The sequence below is a fragment of the Tursiops truncatus genome, chromosome 10, assembly GCF_011762595.2.
Source record: "Tursiops truncatus isolate mTurTru1 chromosome 10, mTurTru1.mat.Y, whole genome shotgun sequence".
NCBI lineage: Eukaryota > Metazoa > Chordata > Mammalia > Artiodactyla > Delphinidae > Tursiops > Tursiops truncatus.
The window spans coordinates 75827015-75842849 of NC_047043.1; the positions used below are offsets into that span (position 1 = coordinate 75827015).

General features: G+C 44.5%; 1 protein-coding gene across 8 annotated transcripts in view; it reads right to left on the minus strand.

Moving 5' to 3' along the window:
* The window catches only part of CADPS (calcium dependent secretion activator), a 480039-nt gene that overhangs the window by 155835 nt on the left and 308369 nt on the right, over positions 1-15835 (minus strand). For all 8 annotated transcript variants that reach the window (XM_073811329.1, XM_033865233.2, XM_033865230.2 and 5 more), the window contains exons 10-11: positions 11263-11371; positions 4698-4910 (exon numbers count right to left, since the gene is read on the minus strand). In XM_073811329.1, coding sequence (XP_073667430.1) covers positions 4698-4910; positions 11263-11371 — 322 coding nt within the window. The remainder of the gene's footprint in view (positions 1-4697; positions 4911-11262; positions 11372-15835) is intronic.

The window sequence follows — 15835 nt, forward strand, 5'->3', positions numbered from 1 at the left end:
ATCAACAGCAACACACATCAAAAAAACCACAAAAGAACAAAAAGGTTTACAAGCTTGGTGGAACCCTCCCAAAATCATTGTAGAGTCACATACAAACTAATGAATAGCAGGATCTATTTTTCTTTCAGTTTTTCCGATTCCATACAAATACTCCACTCCACTCTTAGACGTGTCTTTTCATTTTGAAATCGAGCTTTCGAAATTGAAAAAAAAATAAAATCTGCACCCAGAAGTCTGTTAAACTGAATTTAGAAAGACCCAAATAAACTCACAATTACGCTCAAGTATCCCAAACTGTAAAATATTCCATTCTCAAGTTTCCCTTGAGCAGACAGCGACATGACAAGACTGGAGTGTTTATTTTTCTCTATCCAAAAAACCTATCCCATTTCTCTGTAGCTTCCCTTTGCCATGTAAATATTAACAGAGTGATTACAAAGTTAACTCATAGAAAAGTTGTTCTTAAAAATCATTCACTTGCAAGAACAGCAAATACTTTGAGCAAATATTCAAAAGCAGGGATTTGATGAGATGTGTACAGAATTAAGTATTTAACAATGACCCTTACCTTTTGGAAGTCAGGGAGATCTTTTTAAAATGCAATACTTGATTGTTTTCACTCCCTTTGTTAGAGGGTCTGTGATTGACTTAACGTTTGTGATGTGACAAAATAAATCGAGGTATAGACTGAGAACCAAGTGTCAGTGAAGGATCAAAGTTTGCTACTTTACTACTATGTTGTAATTGTTTTTCATTTTTCTGTTATCTCACTTTGTAGTATCAGGTGACCAAACTATCCCAGTTTGCTCAGGACTAAAGGGCTTCTGGGACAGAGGACTTTAATGGCTAAAACCAGGCAAGACTTGGGCAAATCTGGATGAGTTGGTTACGTTAAGTCTGAATAAACATTGTAAGTCTGACTGACTTAATATAAAGCCTGATCTATTTAATAGTGAGGGTTTGAATTTACCAGTTTAACTGCAGCTTTGAAGTAACTGTTATGTAACCACGATTCTGTGGCAGACTCCACTAAAAATTATGATCTATCCCCTACCCCCAGCCATTTTTCGTTGTTTTGCACAACTACTCAGTGCATTACCACACAATGTAAAATTCTTGGCTCCTGTTTGAATCATTCTCATGGGTTTTAAATACCCCTAACTGTAAACGATCAGATACAGAAGGTTGGTTTGGTTAAACCCTGACTGGATTCCGATGCTGGTTTCTAAAGTATGGGAACACAGCCTCACTTGCAGGTACCCTGGCTGCAGTTTTTATTAAGTGCCTAAACTAGCATTAGATAGAATCTGGAGCAGTTGAGGCTCTGTTTCAGGGGTAGTAAAGTAACTATGGGATTATTAGGTTTAACACTAGTGGGTTGAAGCTCCGCGTAAAGATTGTCATTGACTGCAGGGTCATGGTGTACAGTTGTGCAGAATGGGCACTGCACAACTCAGGAGGCACCATTCGCATTTCTGTCTATGGGAGAAGTGTCTCCTGCAGGGCACAATCTGCATGGCTGAAAGTGGTGGCTTCCTTCTTACAGAAGCTGGTAAGAAGGAAGGTAGTCCTCATACTCTCTAGAGAACCTCTGTTCCTGGGCAGTGATTAAGGGAACAATAAGGAACAGGGTGGTTCTGCCACCAGGTACTGATAAATCCCAGATGCATGAATTACCTGACCTTCTCACTCATCTCTCAGCCTACCTCACATGCTCTCTAGGAATGACATTACTTACCCCACCCCACAAATTCGAACCCTTAGAATTTTTCTCTGGATGCTCCATTTAATAAAAGTTCCCTCTGTCGACTAGAATAGTGACATACCTCAGGCTTGTGTGTACTCAACTGAATCTTGTAGCTGATTGCCTAATGACTAGATTCTAATTGCACAGCTAAACGGATCCTACCCACGGAGGGAAATGTAAATCGAGAGGCCGTGTGTATTTCCATGAAGGGACATCCATTCCCTTTTCAAGAGCCTCCATTACTAAGCTCCTTTTTAAAATCAGTGTCTGGTCTCCATTTAATTTTACCCCTGAATGTCCATCCTCTTTCCTACACTAGAGAGAAAACCAAGAACCAAGTAGTAATTTCTTAATCTTGGCAGACGATAGAACAAAGACACTGAATGTAAGGTGAAATGACTTCAGAAGAAGTGGAGATTATTTGGAAATAAAACCAGGATTTTCCAAATATCACCTGTGACACATGTTTCATGAGCTTGATTTAGATGGTGGTTATAGTTAGGAATTTTTTCCTGATACACAGTTAATTCCATCTCAGAGGAATATAATGGGATGTGTTGTTTCTAAATTTATTTAAAAGGAGACTGTCAGGCAAGGTGAAAGAAGGGATTCCATTGCAGAGGAATTATTTTAATTCAATAAAGACTGGGGATGCTTTTATTTCAACTAGTGACTAAACCATTTAAAAAGAGATGCTTCCTTCTCTCTCTTTGCTCTCAAACTTAAACGCCACAAATGTTAGAGAAAAAAGAGAGTAGGACACTTGGTGGTGGTCATGGTCAGAAGGGCTGTCCCTCTTCCCCTGAGTCCCTCCTCAACTTATTCCTTATTCTTTCAGGGTTTTCTTTGTGGAAACCCACATGATTGTGTGATTATGTACAAGGTCCCACAGGGAATGCATCTTCCTTTAAAAAGCCATCAGGGGCTTCCCTGGTGGCACAGTGGTTGAGAGTCCGCCTGCCGATGCAGGGGACACGGGTTCATGCCCCGGTCCGTGAAGATCCCACATGCCGTGGAGCGGCTGGGCCCGTGAGCCATGGCCGCTGAGCCTGCGCATCCGGAGCCTGTGCTCCGCAACGGGAGAGGCCACAGCGGTGAGAGGCCCACGTACCGCAAAAAAAAAAAAAAAAAAAAAAAAAAAAAAAAAAGCCATCAGTACTGGACAGGAATCCCTGGGAGCACCTGATGGATAGTATTTGTCATCCAAAAAGAGTTTTTCCCCATCAGTAAAGGTGTTACAAGGTCTAAGAACATAGTCTTGTTAGATAAAAACAGACATGGCAGTGGAATTCATTGAAAAGAGACTATTCTCTGTTTAGTTGCTGTAGCTACAAAATTATTCGATCCATATTTTTAAAAAATTATTTATTTTTGGCTGCGTTGGGTCTTCATTGATGCGCGTGGGCTTTCTCTAGTTGCAGCGAGTGGAGGCTACTCTTGGTTGTGGTGCGCGGGCTTCTCAATGCAGTGGCTTCTCTTGTTGTGGAGCATGGGCTGTAGGCGCACAGGCTTCAGTAGTTGTGGCAGGCGGGCTCAGTAGTTGTGGCTCGCAGGCTCTAGAGCGCAGGCTCAGCAGTTGTGGCACACGGGCTTAGCTGCTCCGTGGCATGTGGGATCTTCCTGGACCAGGGCTTGAACCCGTGTCCCTTGCATTGGCAGGTGGATTCTTAACCACTGTGCCATCAGGGAAGCCCTCGATCCATATTTTAAGAGCAACAGAGGAGAGACAGTGTGAAAGCACTGTGTTCAAGGTCAAATTTCTGACGAGGGGCCTTCACACTTGCTTTCCCTTTTGCCGTAATTCTCTGTCCACAGATCTTTGTGGGGCTGACTCCCTATCATTTGGGCTGAAGCTCAGATCATCTGACTTATATTCCCTCTCCCCACTCAGTCACCATTGCATGACATTCTTTATGGTATTTCTCAATGTCTGAAACTATCTTACTCATTTTTTTTACTTGTTTACTGTCTAGACTTCCCCACTGGGCTGTAGGTATCCTGAGAGCAGGGATCTCACCTGTCTTCCTCATCAATGTCTTGTCATCTAGACAGTTGCTCAGTGAACTACACTGAATCAGTGGGTTCCATGCTAAAGTCAGGACTCACCATGATTTTTGCTAAAAATGCCTTGTACCCGAGCTATTCCTAATTGACCTGTTATTCAGAACCGTAACATCTCTATTTAGGGTTCATGTTTTGTAAAAAATGAATTATTTAATTTGGTGCCTTATGTCTTCAGTGCTTCCATTGTCTTTGTTTCAATAAGCATCTCCAAGCGTATGCTGTCTTTCATCTGACCCTGTGTGTCTGAAGTGTTGCAAGATAAAAAACCAACGTAGGTAGCAAGAAGGCATGGCAAAGGGGCAAAAAATTAAAGCAGATGCTGAGGTAAGAGGGGAAGAGACTGGAATATGAACTGGGGCTGTTTAAGGAGGAAGTTTCATTTTTGGGTTCTGGTATTTTAGCTCAGAATGGGTACCGTGGTTTTTTTTTTTTTTTTTCCACTGCATGTGATAATGTCATCATTTATTTTTAAATGGTTCTAAGTTGCAGATTTAAATTTATTTCAAATCAAGCCCTGTTTTACAATTACTTTTAATAGGAAGAAATGAGGCAAGGACATACATAATCTACCATATTTGAAGGACTCAAACAAATACATGTTTGGCTGTGAATTCTAAACTCTCACCAAAACAGAGAGATAAAAATCCACCCAAAATATATTTTCTTTGTTTAGTCCTTAGGGGGAAATGTCAAGTATTGCACTTTAAAATTACTTTCATCTAACATTTTTGTCCCAACTTTCCCCCTCTGAAGTCACTATTTTTTCTTTTCAGCAAACATGATTTTGTGAATCCTTAATGTTAAAGCAACTAGATTTTCTAACTCAACTTTGAAAGATTGACTTTACTCTACAGAGCTATTTTTAACAAATGGCATATTTACTTACAAAATTGGGAGATGGGGGCGTCCAGCTGAGGCACGTTCCCTCCCTTGGCGTTGAGTTTCTGGACTTGGGTTGGGGGCACAGGCTTGTGTGACTGACCGGTAGCCCGGTACATGGCTTGGACCCAGAGAATGCGATCTTGCTCATCATCACTTGCAAATATCACGGTGTCTCCTTCTTTGACTGCATTGAAGAAGGCTCGGCCACCCTCCAAACCTGGGTTAAAAGGGAAAAAAAAACTGCTAAGTTGAGCTGCAATGTTCTTGGCAGGACTAAGTTCTGAGAGAGGCAGTTTCTGTGCTTTTTCTTGGGCTGCAGAAGGGAGGAGCCATTTATCTGACTGTAGGATGGGAAATCTGATACCCACTTGGCCACAAGGTGGGGCCATGGTGTCCAAGAGGCATTCTGAGCCCAGCTCTTGTCTCCCGCCGTCTTTGTTTGGTTGGAGACAGAGTTGTCAACTGAGTTGCCTAATGGACGGGTAAACATCTGTCTATAAATAACACTATTATTTCTCTCATCTTTTTTTTTTTTCTTTTTTTTTTTTTTTGCGGTATGCCGGCCTCTCACTGTTGTGGCCTCTCCTGTTGCGGAGCAAAGGCTCCGGACGCACAGGCTCAGCGGCCATGGCTCACGGGCCCAGCCGCTCCGCGGCATGTGGGATCCTCCCAGACCGGGGCACGAACCTGCGTCCCCTGCATCAGCAGGCGGACTCTCAACCACTGCGCCACCAGGGAAGCCCTCTCTCATCTTTAAATACAAACAAACCAGACAACGAAAACATCTCTTGACCCCCATTTCTCCCTTGAGCTACTGCCCTATTGTTCTTCTCTTTACAATGTAAGTGGATCTCTACCAGGGCTTCTCAAATTTTGGTGCACATGTGAATTCTCTGGGCATCTTGTTAAAATGTAGCTTCTGATTCAGTAAGTGGGGCTAGAACCTGAGATCCTGCATTTCTACTCAAGCTCCCAGATGATGCTGATGGTGCCAGTTGGAGGACCACACTTCAAGTAGCAAGGGTCTCTCTCCTCTTAAAGCCCTAAAGCCCTTCTGATCGGGCTGCAGCCCCAGTGAAACTTGTCGAGGTCACCAATTACTTCCCCGATGCTAAGTCCGATGATGAACTCAAAGGCTTCATTTTGTTCCATCCGTCAACTCATTCCATTCTCTTTGAAAGGTTTTCTTCACTTGGCTCCAGGTCATCTGATTTTCTTCCTCCTTCCCTTGCTGCTGCTTTCAGTCTTGTTTGCTGGTTCCTCCTCCTCTCACTCCTCCTCCTGACCTTTAAACATGGGAGCATCCTGGTCTTCTGTCCTTGGACCTCTTCTTTTCTTCGTCTACATCCAATCCCCCATCGTGATGGCCATCGTGTCAAATACCATGGATATGCTCATGGTCTCTACATTTCTAGCTCTACACTGGACACCTCCCTTGAACAGCGGACCTGAACATCTAGTGGGTTTCTTGACTTCTCCACGTGGATATTTGAAAGAGACCCCAAATCTATCACATCCAACACTGAACTCCTGGTGTTTCCCCCAAACCTCCTCTCCATCTCAGTAAAGCTGACCTCATCCTTCTGGGTGCTCAAGTCCACAACCTCGGGGTCCTTTCTGACTCCTGATTTTCTCTCACTGCCCATTCCAATGAAATTCTGAAGGCTTTACTTTCAGGACGTCAGAACAGAATTTGACCCATTCTGCCTTCTCCAATGCCTCCACCCTGAATTCAGCCATGCTCATCTCTCACCTAGATTATTTCAATAGCCTCCTATCTGATCCATCTGCCTCCATCTTCACTCTCTAAACTTGATTCTCCAGATGGGGGCGAGAGTAATCGGTTTAGCGTAAGAGTCAGGTCATGCCACCCCTCTGCTTAAAACCTACCAGTAGCTCTGCATTTCACTCAGAGGAAGAGTCTAGGTTCTGACAGGGCCTGCAAGGCCCCACATGAATTGACTCTTCACTACTTCTACCATCCTCTCCTACTACTCTCTCTCTCACGTGCCCCTGTATGCACCCAAGTCATGATGGCCATGCTGGCCTGTTGCTGCTCCTTGAACATTCCAGGTGTGTTCTCACCTCAGGACCTTTGCACATGACATTGCCTGTGCATGGAACTCTTCCTCCAGATATCCTCACCTCCTTTGTGTCTTTGCTCAGATGTCACATGCTTGTTCAGGCCTTCCCTGACCTCTACCTCTCCTTACTCACCTCTCTTCTCTTGTATTATTTTTCTCCATAGCTCTTACCACCTCTAACAAATTATATAATTTACTTCCTAAAGACAGGGAGTTTTTGTCTCTTTTGTTCACTGCTGCATCTCTGGTACCTAGAACAGTGCATGGCATAGAGTAGGAACTCAACAAATACAAGTTGGATGAATGAATGCTCTACAGACCCATTTTTGTCCCACAGGCAGTTCTCAAGGTTAAAATTTAGAGAGAAGTAGGCAGAAGCCTCTCTTTGGTCTCAGGCCAGAGAGACATTGTGTCTGTCAACATATTCCAAAAGCCTGTATTTTGTGGTTACTGGGACTGTCTGTCCATAAATAAAGCTTCATATTTCCTCAGGCTCCTCATCCTTCCTCCCCTCCCCACCCCCACCAGCTATCAGTTTAAAGATGAAAGGGGAGTAAACAGAGTGATTAGCATCCCTAAATTTCCAACAAGGCCCAGTCACTAACCTGTATGACATTTGCATTGGAAAAGATTTCTGGTGACAACGTTAATTCTAATGTCTATTCCACAAGAGTGGGTATGTGTTGGTAGTTTTGCACTTAGAATTACCAGGGATTCTAGAACAATAAATAGCATCATCTTTATATGAAGGGTCTAGTGGTGCACCATTATGGTGGTTATGATTATGAAGGAATATTTTGGTTCATTTCTTACAGAGAGTTTTAAAATGTGTGATTTGGATAGGATGAGGTACAGTTAGCAAGCTGGGAAAACCTGATGAAATGAATGGATACAACCATAAGAAGGAAAATTCTGCAGGGTGAGAGAGGAAGAAGAGCCTTGAGGGATGCTTTAACCCCTGAAAAGTGGGTACCAAGGAGCTAAAAGGAAGAGTGGGGTCAGTAGAGCTCCCGTAGTCTAGTCTCATGGTAACCTTCGGGATAAGCTACTATGATACCGTAGGTGATCTGCAGGCTAGACATCACTGGATGGGTCCTTTTCCTTGCCCCACCACCTCCCGTCTGCCAGGGCCCACAGCTGGGAATAGGGACACTGTGTTCCTGGAGCTACAGTCAGAAAGTCAGTTCATGGGGCTGCCTCGGGAAGTAGAGAGGTAGAGATGGAAAGATGCTAAGTGTTCAGATTTTTTATTTAATCCTCCCAACAGCCCTGGGAAGCAAGTACTCTTATTCCCACTGTATAAATGAGGAAACTGAGTCACAGAGAAGGAGCTAACTATCCCACGAACACAAAGTGGAGCTGTAAGCATCAGAGTTGGGCTTCTAGCCCGGGCTGTCTGACTCTAGAGCTGGTGACTATAAGCATTGTGCCGGACTGCTGCAGAGCCGGACAGCATGCCTTGCACACAGTAACTGCTCGCAGAGGATCAGTTATTCACAACAGAGTGAAGCCTAATCGTGGAGGGAGTGGGGCAAACAGAAACATCTATAGCAGCACAAGCAAGGACAGTGACAGCAGCGGAGAGCACCAGAGCTTTTCCAGGAAGCGTGGGAGACCAAGGACACACCATTGAGGGTGAGGAGAGAGCAGAGAAACTAGCTGAAAGAAAACCAAGGAAGGAGAAGGCAATGTGAACATCAACACGTGCTCCTAGGCAGCTGTCTTGGGCAAGGCAGCAGTTGTCGGGGACAGCATCTGCAAAATGCAACGTGTGACAGTGCCTGGGCTCTCCACGGGATACCCCACAGGTACTGACCTGTCAAGAACAAGAGGACACGTCTGGGAACGGATGGAGGCAGACCAGGCAAGGAATGTGGGCCAGCTCCTGGCTGGGGACTGCCGTTCCAACAACACACATGGACGTGGTCTGTTTATTATGGTAAAGTTGAGTTGTCAAAGATTTAATTTAGTTGTTTAAATTGTGCCACTGAATTATTCTGAATGAATATCCTATTTGAAGACTTAATTACTCGATCTAATAGGAATTGAGAGATCGTTGCGTACTCTTCGAACCATACCCAGGGAAAGGTAAAGTGTCGTGTTTTCATCTTTTGATTAAAATGATGGCCCTGAATGTAAAACTTACTTACACTTATATACCAGTTCCCCAAACCAATCTTTCAAGGACCCTAAACAGGTAGAGTTGATTTAGAGCAAGTGATTATGTCTGGATGAGTGCTGGATCTCAGGCTGGTACAAAGGCAAGGATGTCCATGCTACAAGGCTACCTGCCCCATAAACATCTCCACCAGTTGGTTCCATTGACAACCAGGATAAAGCCGAGAGGAGAGGGGGGACAGATGGACCCAGAAGTCCTGCTCCAGGTGCACACTCACCTTTCAGGGAGCAGAGGGAGAGACTCCACAAATCTCTGAAGACACTGGCTAAATTGTGCATTACCCTGATCTCCAACTGGCAAACTTTACTATACATAAGGATCCCCTAGAGTGCCTATTGAAATAGGATTCTGCCCTCCCCTTTCTGGTTCTTGGTTAGGTTTGGGGTCCAGGAACTCCTATTTTCCATAAGCACTCTTTAAGAAATTCTGGGTTAGACTTTTCTCATGACGATTGGGAGTATCTGAATCTCCATTTTCAATCAAACATTGCTTTGAAAATAACTAGGACTTGGCACACGGAAAGGCAGAGAGGATTCTGCTTATTATTCTCAAGAACATAATCACTTTACTTTCCATTGACATCCTTGGTAAAGGAATTTATAAATTATATCCCATGGGATCAATGTGAAAAAAAGAAGAGAAGCTTTTATAATACATACGCACAGTTACCCCTTTTGCATGTAGACAGAACAGCTTTCTCCCCACTCCTGCCCTCCCCACTGTAGGAAGAGAATTCTGCATTTGAATGATAAAATAACAACTCTAGTTTTGCTATAGCTGTACACAGAGCTATGTTTTACTGCAGCTGCCAGAGGGTGTGATGGGTTAGACCCCAAGTCCCAGCTCTCCTTCTTCCTTTACAAAATGAGATGATAATCCGGGTCCCATATAATTGGTGGATTGTGGTAAAATCCAAATGCCATCACGTAGAGGAAAGGAATAGTAAACTGGCTTAAAAGAAGGTAGTGTCATAAGATGGTATTGTTTTTCCTTCTCATATTGGTCCTTGAGTCTCCCACTTGAAAATATAGGTCTTAGGAAAGAGGGACTCTGTTTCTTTGAAGGGAACTCAATGGTTTGAGACCACAAACCATCACAGAATGCCACGAGGGCTGCTTTCTTAGTACAGGGGCCACATCCTTTCCATGAGTTGTTGCACGAACTTGGCTCAAACTTGTAGGTTCTATTGATGAGGAGGGATTTCCAGGCAGAGCCTTTCGTTTATGTCTTACGTGGTCAGCTCTGTATCATTGTGCTCTGGCAGGATGCTAATTATCTACAGAAGTCTGAGGAGGCGGGGCTGGTCCAAAGCACTCCGGGTCGGGATTCTGAAGCCCACTGCTGATTTTCCTAAGTGGGCTGGGCCAAAGGTCTTCCCAGCCACACCTTTCCAGGTTAACACCCCATCTTCTCTCAGACTCTGTTTTTCCTTTATGTGTATTTTGTTGCATGTGGAAGAGCAATATGGGAGTAGAAAAAAAGGTTTTGGGCCAAATAATGCAGTATGGTTGGAAATGCTTTCCTTGTGCAGATTTGGCATAAAAATAAACTTCTCTGGGAGAGGGCTGTTGGTGCCTGTTGCTCATTAATATGCTGAAATGATTTCGCACCACCCCTCCCCCCCATTCTGAAGGTTCCTTGAGGCGGATTTCTATTCATCTCTTTCTGGGAAGAAGATAAAATGGGTGGGGGGAGAGGTGTGAGGGGGCAGGATGTGGAACTTATGCAATGTAGAACTTACGAGAAATACTACCGTTTGTGTGGTTCTTAGTTACATAAGGTTGAGGAGCTTGGATGTCTACACTGTAGATTAGTGTCTTTTTAGGAAAAAAACCATTTAGCGAGGACTTTCTTTTCAAGTACCATCAGCTAACTTTGAATTGTAGTTAACAAATGTGTACGTACAGGACAGGTTTATTTGGACGTGGAGACGCAATACCTGCCAAGCCCACACATCACTGGTGAACAAGACACACATACACACACACACACGCACACACGCACATGCACACAAAGTCGTTGGTGTACATGTAGGACTTATTTTTCAGGAATTTCTTTTGAACATTCTAGGGGGGAGTACAAATTTGATATGGGCACAGCTACATAGAAGAAAAACGTATTCTGTTTTCATTTTGGTTTTATGAGGATCCCTTGAGTCAAAACAAAGCCCTTGATTGGAATGGCATTTACTCATCCACGTGGCTTAGTGTCCAACAGGGAGGAAGTGCCCAGAAAATGCTAGTTGAATGTTCACGTGGGAAGGGGGGGATTTTTATGGGTTCACAGCCTAGCGGGTGGGCGGGTACCTGGCTGGGGGTCCGTGTAATCCACAGTGTAGCCATCCAGTTGGAGAAGTTCCTGAGGCTCCGCTTTTTTCTCCCGGTAACTGCACATGGCAAACGTGTACTGACTCACCTAAAAAAGAAAAGCACAGATTGTGAGGTTGGTTCTCTAGAGCCCATTTTCCTTGAAAAAAAAACCCTCCGTGTTCAAGCCTGTCCTTTCCCCTGAGGCCCTGCGCTCAGGAGCTGGGTTCAAATTGAGTTTTTCCACCTCCTGGCTGTGTGACTTGGAGCAAGTTAAAACACTTCTCTGGTCCTGTTAGATGATCTGTAGATGGATATAATCTGAGAACCTACCTTCTCACTGGCTTATTGTGCGGATTGAATGCGTTCATAAGTAGAATGCATTTAGCATCTTTCCCGGATGCTTAGGAAGTGCTGGACAAAAGTTAGCTATTATCATTACTGCTGCTAGTTTAATTGGGCTGAGCTACACGAAACTGACATTTGGGTGGGTCAAAACTGGTCGCATAGCAGCAATCTTTTAGCTTTTACCTGATATGACTATGGCCCTGGCTCTGGCTGAGACTGTCAAGCTCTCAGACTTGACACAGGCCTTTCGGTCAGAAGTTAGAGACTAGACTTTTATGCATTTATTTATGCCCTCCGTTTCTTTCAGTATTTTACGTTTTGCAGGCCAGTTCTCAGCACTGAGCCGCATGTCTCAGCCCACCCTCCCCCTTGCCACTGAAGGAGTGCTTTTGGTCACTTTGAAAAGTCTTCCCTTCATCTCAGACAAGTGCAGGAGTGACATGCTGTCATAAGCAATGAATGCTCGATCTCTAGGTGCCAGTCATGGGAGAGCCATCCTCAGCCCTGGACGGCACGGCTGTTGTCGCTGGTGTGGCCCTCACGACCCACACGGGCATCGGCCCACGTCAGTGCTGGGCGCGGGCTCTGCAGCTGCAGGCCAGCCTTCAGGTTCCTGTCGCCTCGGTGCATCCAGACCCAGCGCAGATACTTAGCATTTCTACAGCTGGCTTGTCTGCAAGGAGCCCGGGGGAGAGCAAGACTCCTTCAGGCTTCGGGCTAAAAGCTCAGGGGCGTATTTACCATCCACGATGTCAAACGTCTTAGTGAAGTAGTGCCACATCCCTCATCTCTTAGTTCCCTTTATTAAAACAGACATTTCCTAAGTGAACTTTGATCCCGGCGGGGGACATTTTTTATCTCCTTCTCCATGGGTCTGATTTTTTTTTTTTTTTGGTAAGAAATTGGCGCTCTCAAAGCCTGCACACATCTCCCACAGTCCTCAGCCTGAAGGTCCCAGTGGCAAGATAAAGGGAGTCCACGGGAGAACGTTTTACTGGTTGATTTATCTATTGCTGCCCTCTGTTGGTTCCTGATGAAAACTTCTGCCCGACATGGGTTTCTTGATCACGCATATAGTTTGAAGAATCTGTTCCTTATATTGCAAGGTCTTGATGGGCTTCAAGGGAAACATAAAGCCACTCAGAGTATGTTCATAAGTGGACATGTATTACGCTTTGTAATAAGCAGAACAACGAATAACAGTCTCTTCTAAAAAGGAGGATTTAAGAGTGCAAGCTTTGGGTGGGGTCACACAGGCCTGGGGCCCCATCCCAGCTCTCAGAAGCTGTCATATATAGAACTCAGAGTCTTCATCTGTATTTTACCTGGGTCTTATTGTGACTGGAGGATTAATAGAGCAGTGAAGGGCTTTTCACACCGTGCGCGACACTCACCTAGCAAATACTCAATTTATGCATTTACGTAAGCAGTTGCCATGCATTTGGCACTAACATCCTAACACAAAGTAGCTGAGGAGGTGTATTTGCCTACAAATTATAAATCCTTTGAAGGCAGGCCTAGGGAGTCATGCACCTTGGTTATATTCCCCTTGCCATGAGCAAAATCTACCATGTAACGGGCATTCACTAATTGAGTCTGATTGGTTCTAGAGAAATGAGTACGTACCACCCAATAAAGAGGTTTTCTCCCTCCCAAATTTACATGTTTCTCCAATCCACTACTGATCCCACGGACAACCTATCTCCCACACCCCCTGGCATGACAGTGAACACAGACATTGCTGGAACAGTTCTGCAATGATTTTTTACCTCTCTGGCAACACCGAGATGATATAGTTCGTTAATATGATGATTAGCCAAATAGACGATTGCAGACACTTACTTGAGATCAGAGAAATATCACGACAGAAGGCTGTTATTTCAAGATTCAGGCATTTACTCTTACTACATGCTTGGGGCTTTCTGACTTTTCCTTTTTCTATTTCAGGTCCTTGCTTCTTGGAGCACTGTATGTTGCTGCCCCCTTCTGGTGATACTGTTGAAGTTGTTCCGGGCAAACTTGGGGCTCAAAAAAACTCGAATTGGTTTATTAGGACCATTTTAATCTGGAATTTGGCAACTTACTTTAGGAAAAAAAGGAGGAGAGAAGAAATGATTTGTTTTTGCATATTTCTAATTACTGCAAGGTTGGAGGGAGCCTCAGACTTTCTACAGAGCTTGAAGTGTGAGGGAATAGCAAGGGTCTGGGAGCTGCTAAACTGTTTTAAGCCTTGACCTTCCAGAGTGTGCTGCATTGAGAAAGCTTGCCTGACAGGGGGAAGTCGGCTTGGGGGGAAGTCGGTTTAGATGAAAGTACAGTCAACAGATGGTGCAGATAGAGAGACTGAGTCTTGATGACTTTGTTTAAGCTCTGGACCTAGCCATGCCAGAAAACTCTTTAGTTAATTAGTAATTTAATGAACTAACCAAGATATTTCTTCCTCTTCTAAAACTTAAGCTAATTCGGGTTGACTGTTGTCATTTACAAACAGAACATAAATGCAAATGCCCTTTAGGGCCATTGTGAAGTTGAGTGGGAAGAATGAACATTTATTCAGTTATAAATCATTCACCTATAATTCATTCACCTATAAATCATTCACTATATGCCTTACAATTCACTTTCATAGTTAACTTAATATTGTTTTCTGGGTGACAACTGTTGTATTACAAGGTGTTTTATATTATCAGACAATGTCTTATCTCATTCAGATTTAGATTTTTTTGAAAACTGGAACGGTCAGAATTTGGGTGCATTATATTATCTCTAGGTTATCCGAAACAGGTTATGATTTAGGGACCACATTGTCTCTAACTGATGCAAGGTGTGTGAGTTCTAGGACACTGTATCTAGGACATTGTATAAACCTCCTTGAGCACAGTGCCGTCTCAGTGCTTGGTGTCCTGGAAGACATCTGGAATCAGAAGGCCTATGTGAGGATTCACATAGGCTGCCTATGAGCCATTGACCTTGAGCAAGTCATTTAACCAGCCTCAGCCTCAGTTTCCTCCAATGCGAAATAGGGATAAGCCGTGTCCTTAACACAGTACAGAAATCTTTGGGGCACAGAAGAAAAATATTTTAGAATAAAAAGATGATGGAGGTGAGGCTTTCTAACCTGGTCTGGATGACGGGTTGGCTTCTTCCACTCCTCTCCTCCCACACCCAAGGTGGGGAGCTCAGGGTGGAGCTCGTGGAATTGGCACCTTCATCATTAACAATGGTTTGGTCGCCGTTCCTAACGATGGTAATCAACATATTTGCTCCTTACCATGGCCCCTGGGGTTTAGAATGAGTTTACCCAGCAATGTCTCGACTCAGGGTGCCGGGGACCCATTTCTCCTTACTCCTTGTGTTAGGGTCTGCAGCCATGTTCACAGGGCATATACTGGGGTTTCAAGGAACACAGCTGAGAGGCCTTGTCATGCCATTTGCACAAAATCATCTGTTTAGCTACTCTGATGCTCAGTTCCTTGGAGAACATAAACTCTGAGAGAGTGTGGTCGAAAAGGAATGGGAGACTTCAGTTTAAAAGGGACAATGACCTCTGAGGCAGTGTTTCTCCAAAGATGGTCACCGGACCCCCTGCATCAGGATCTCCTGGGCTGCTTGTGAAGCACACAGATTCCTGAGCTCCATCTCAGAGTCTTCTGTGCATCAGACGCTTCTGGATGGCCCTGGGGATCTGCATTCTATTTACTTAGTTCGTTTTAGGCTGCACCCTATGGCATGTGGGATCTTAGCTCCCCGACCAGGGATCAAACCCGTGCCCCCTGCGTTGGGAGCACGGAGTCTTAACCACTGGACCGCCAGGGAAGTCCCTCTGCATTTTAAAAAACACCCAGTGCAGGCAGTCCAGGGCCATACTTGGAGAACACTGTGTAGGAACACTGAAGTCTCTGGGAGAGAAACACCCTGCAACTGCTTCATTCCCTTCAGAGCCGGTAGGGCAGACTCCAGCCACATCCATAATCATTTTAGCCTCGATCCTTAAACACGGAAATTGCTGCTTTGGCTCAGCACCCCTCTAAGGGTGGCCTTTGTCCCTGGTTAGTAGGAAGCCCATTTATAACCTATCTTTGGTTCCCCAAGTTAGTAGCTCTAAAAGGAAATCTCCCTGAGAGAATTTAATAGTTTTGCATTACAGACAGAAATGTAGACTCTCTCTCTCTCTCTCTCTCTCTGTGTGTGTGTGTGTGTGTGTGTGTGTGTGTGTGTGTGTGTG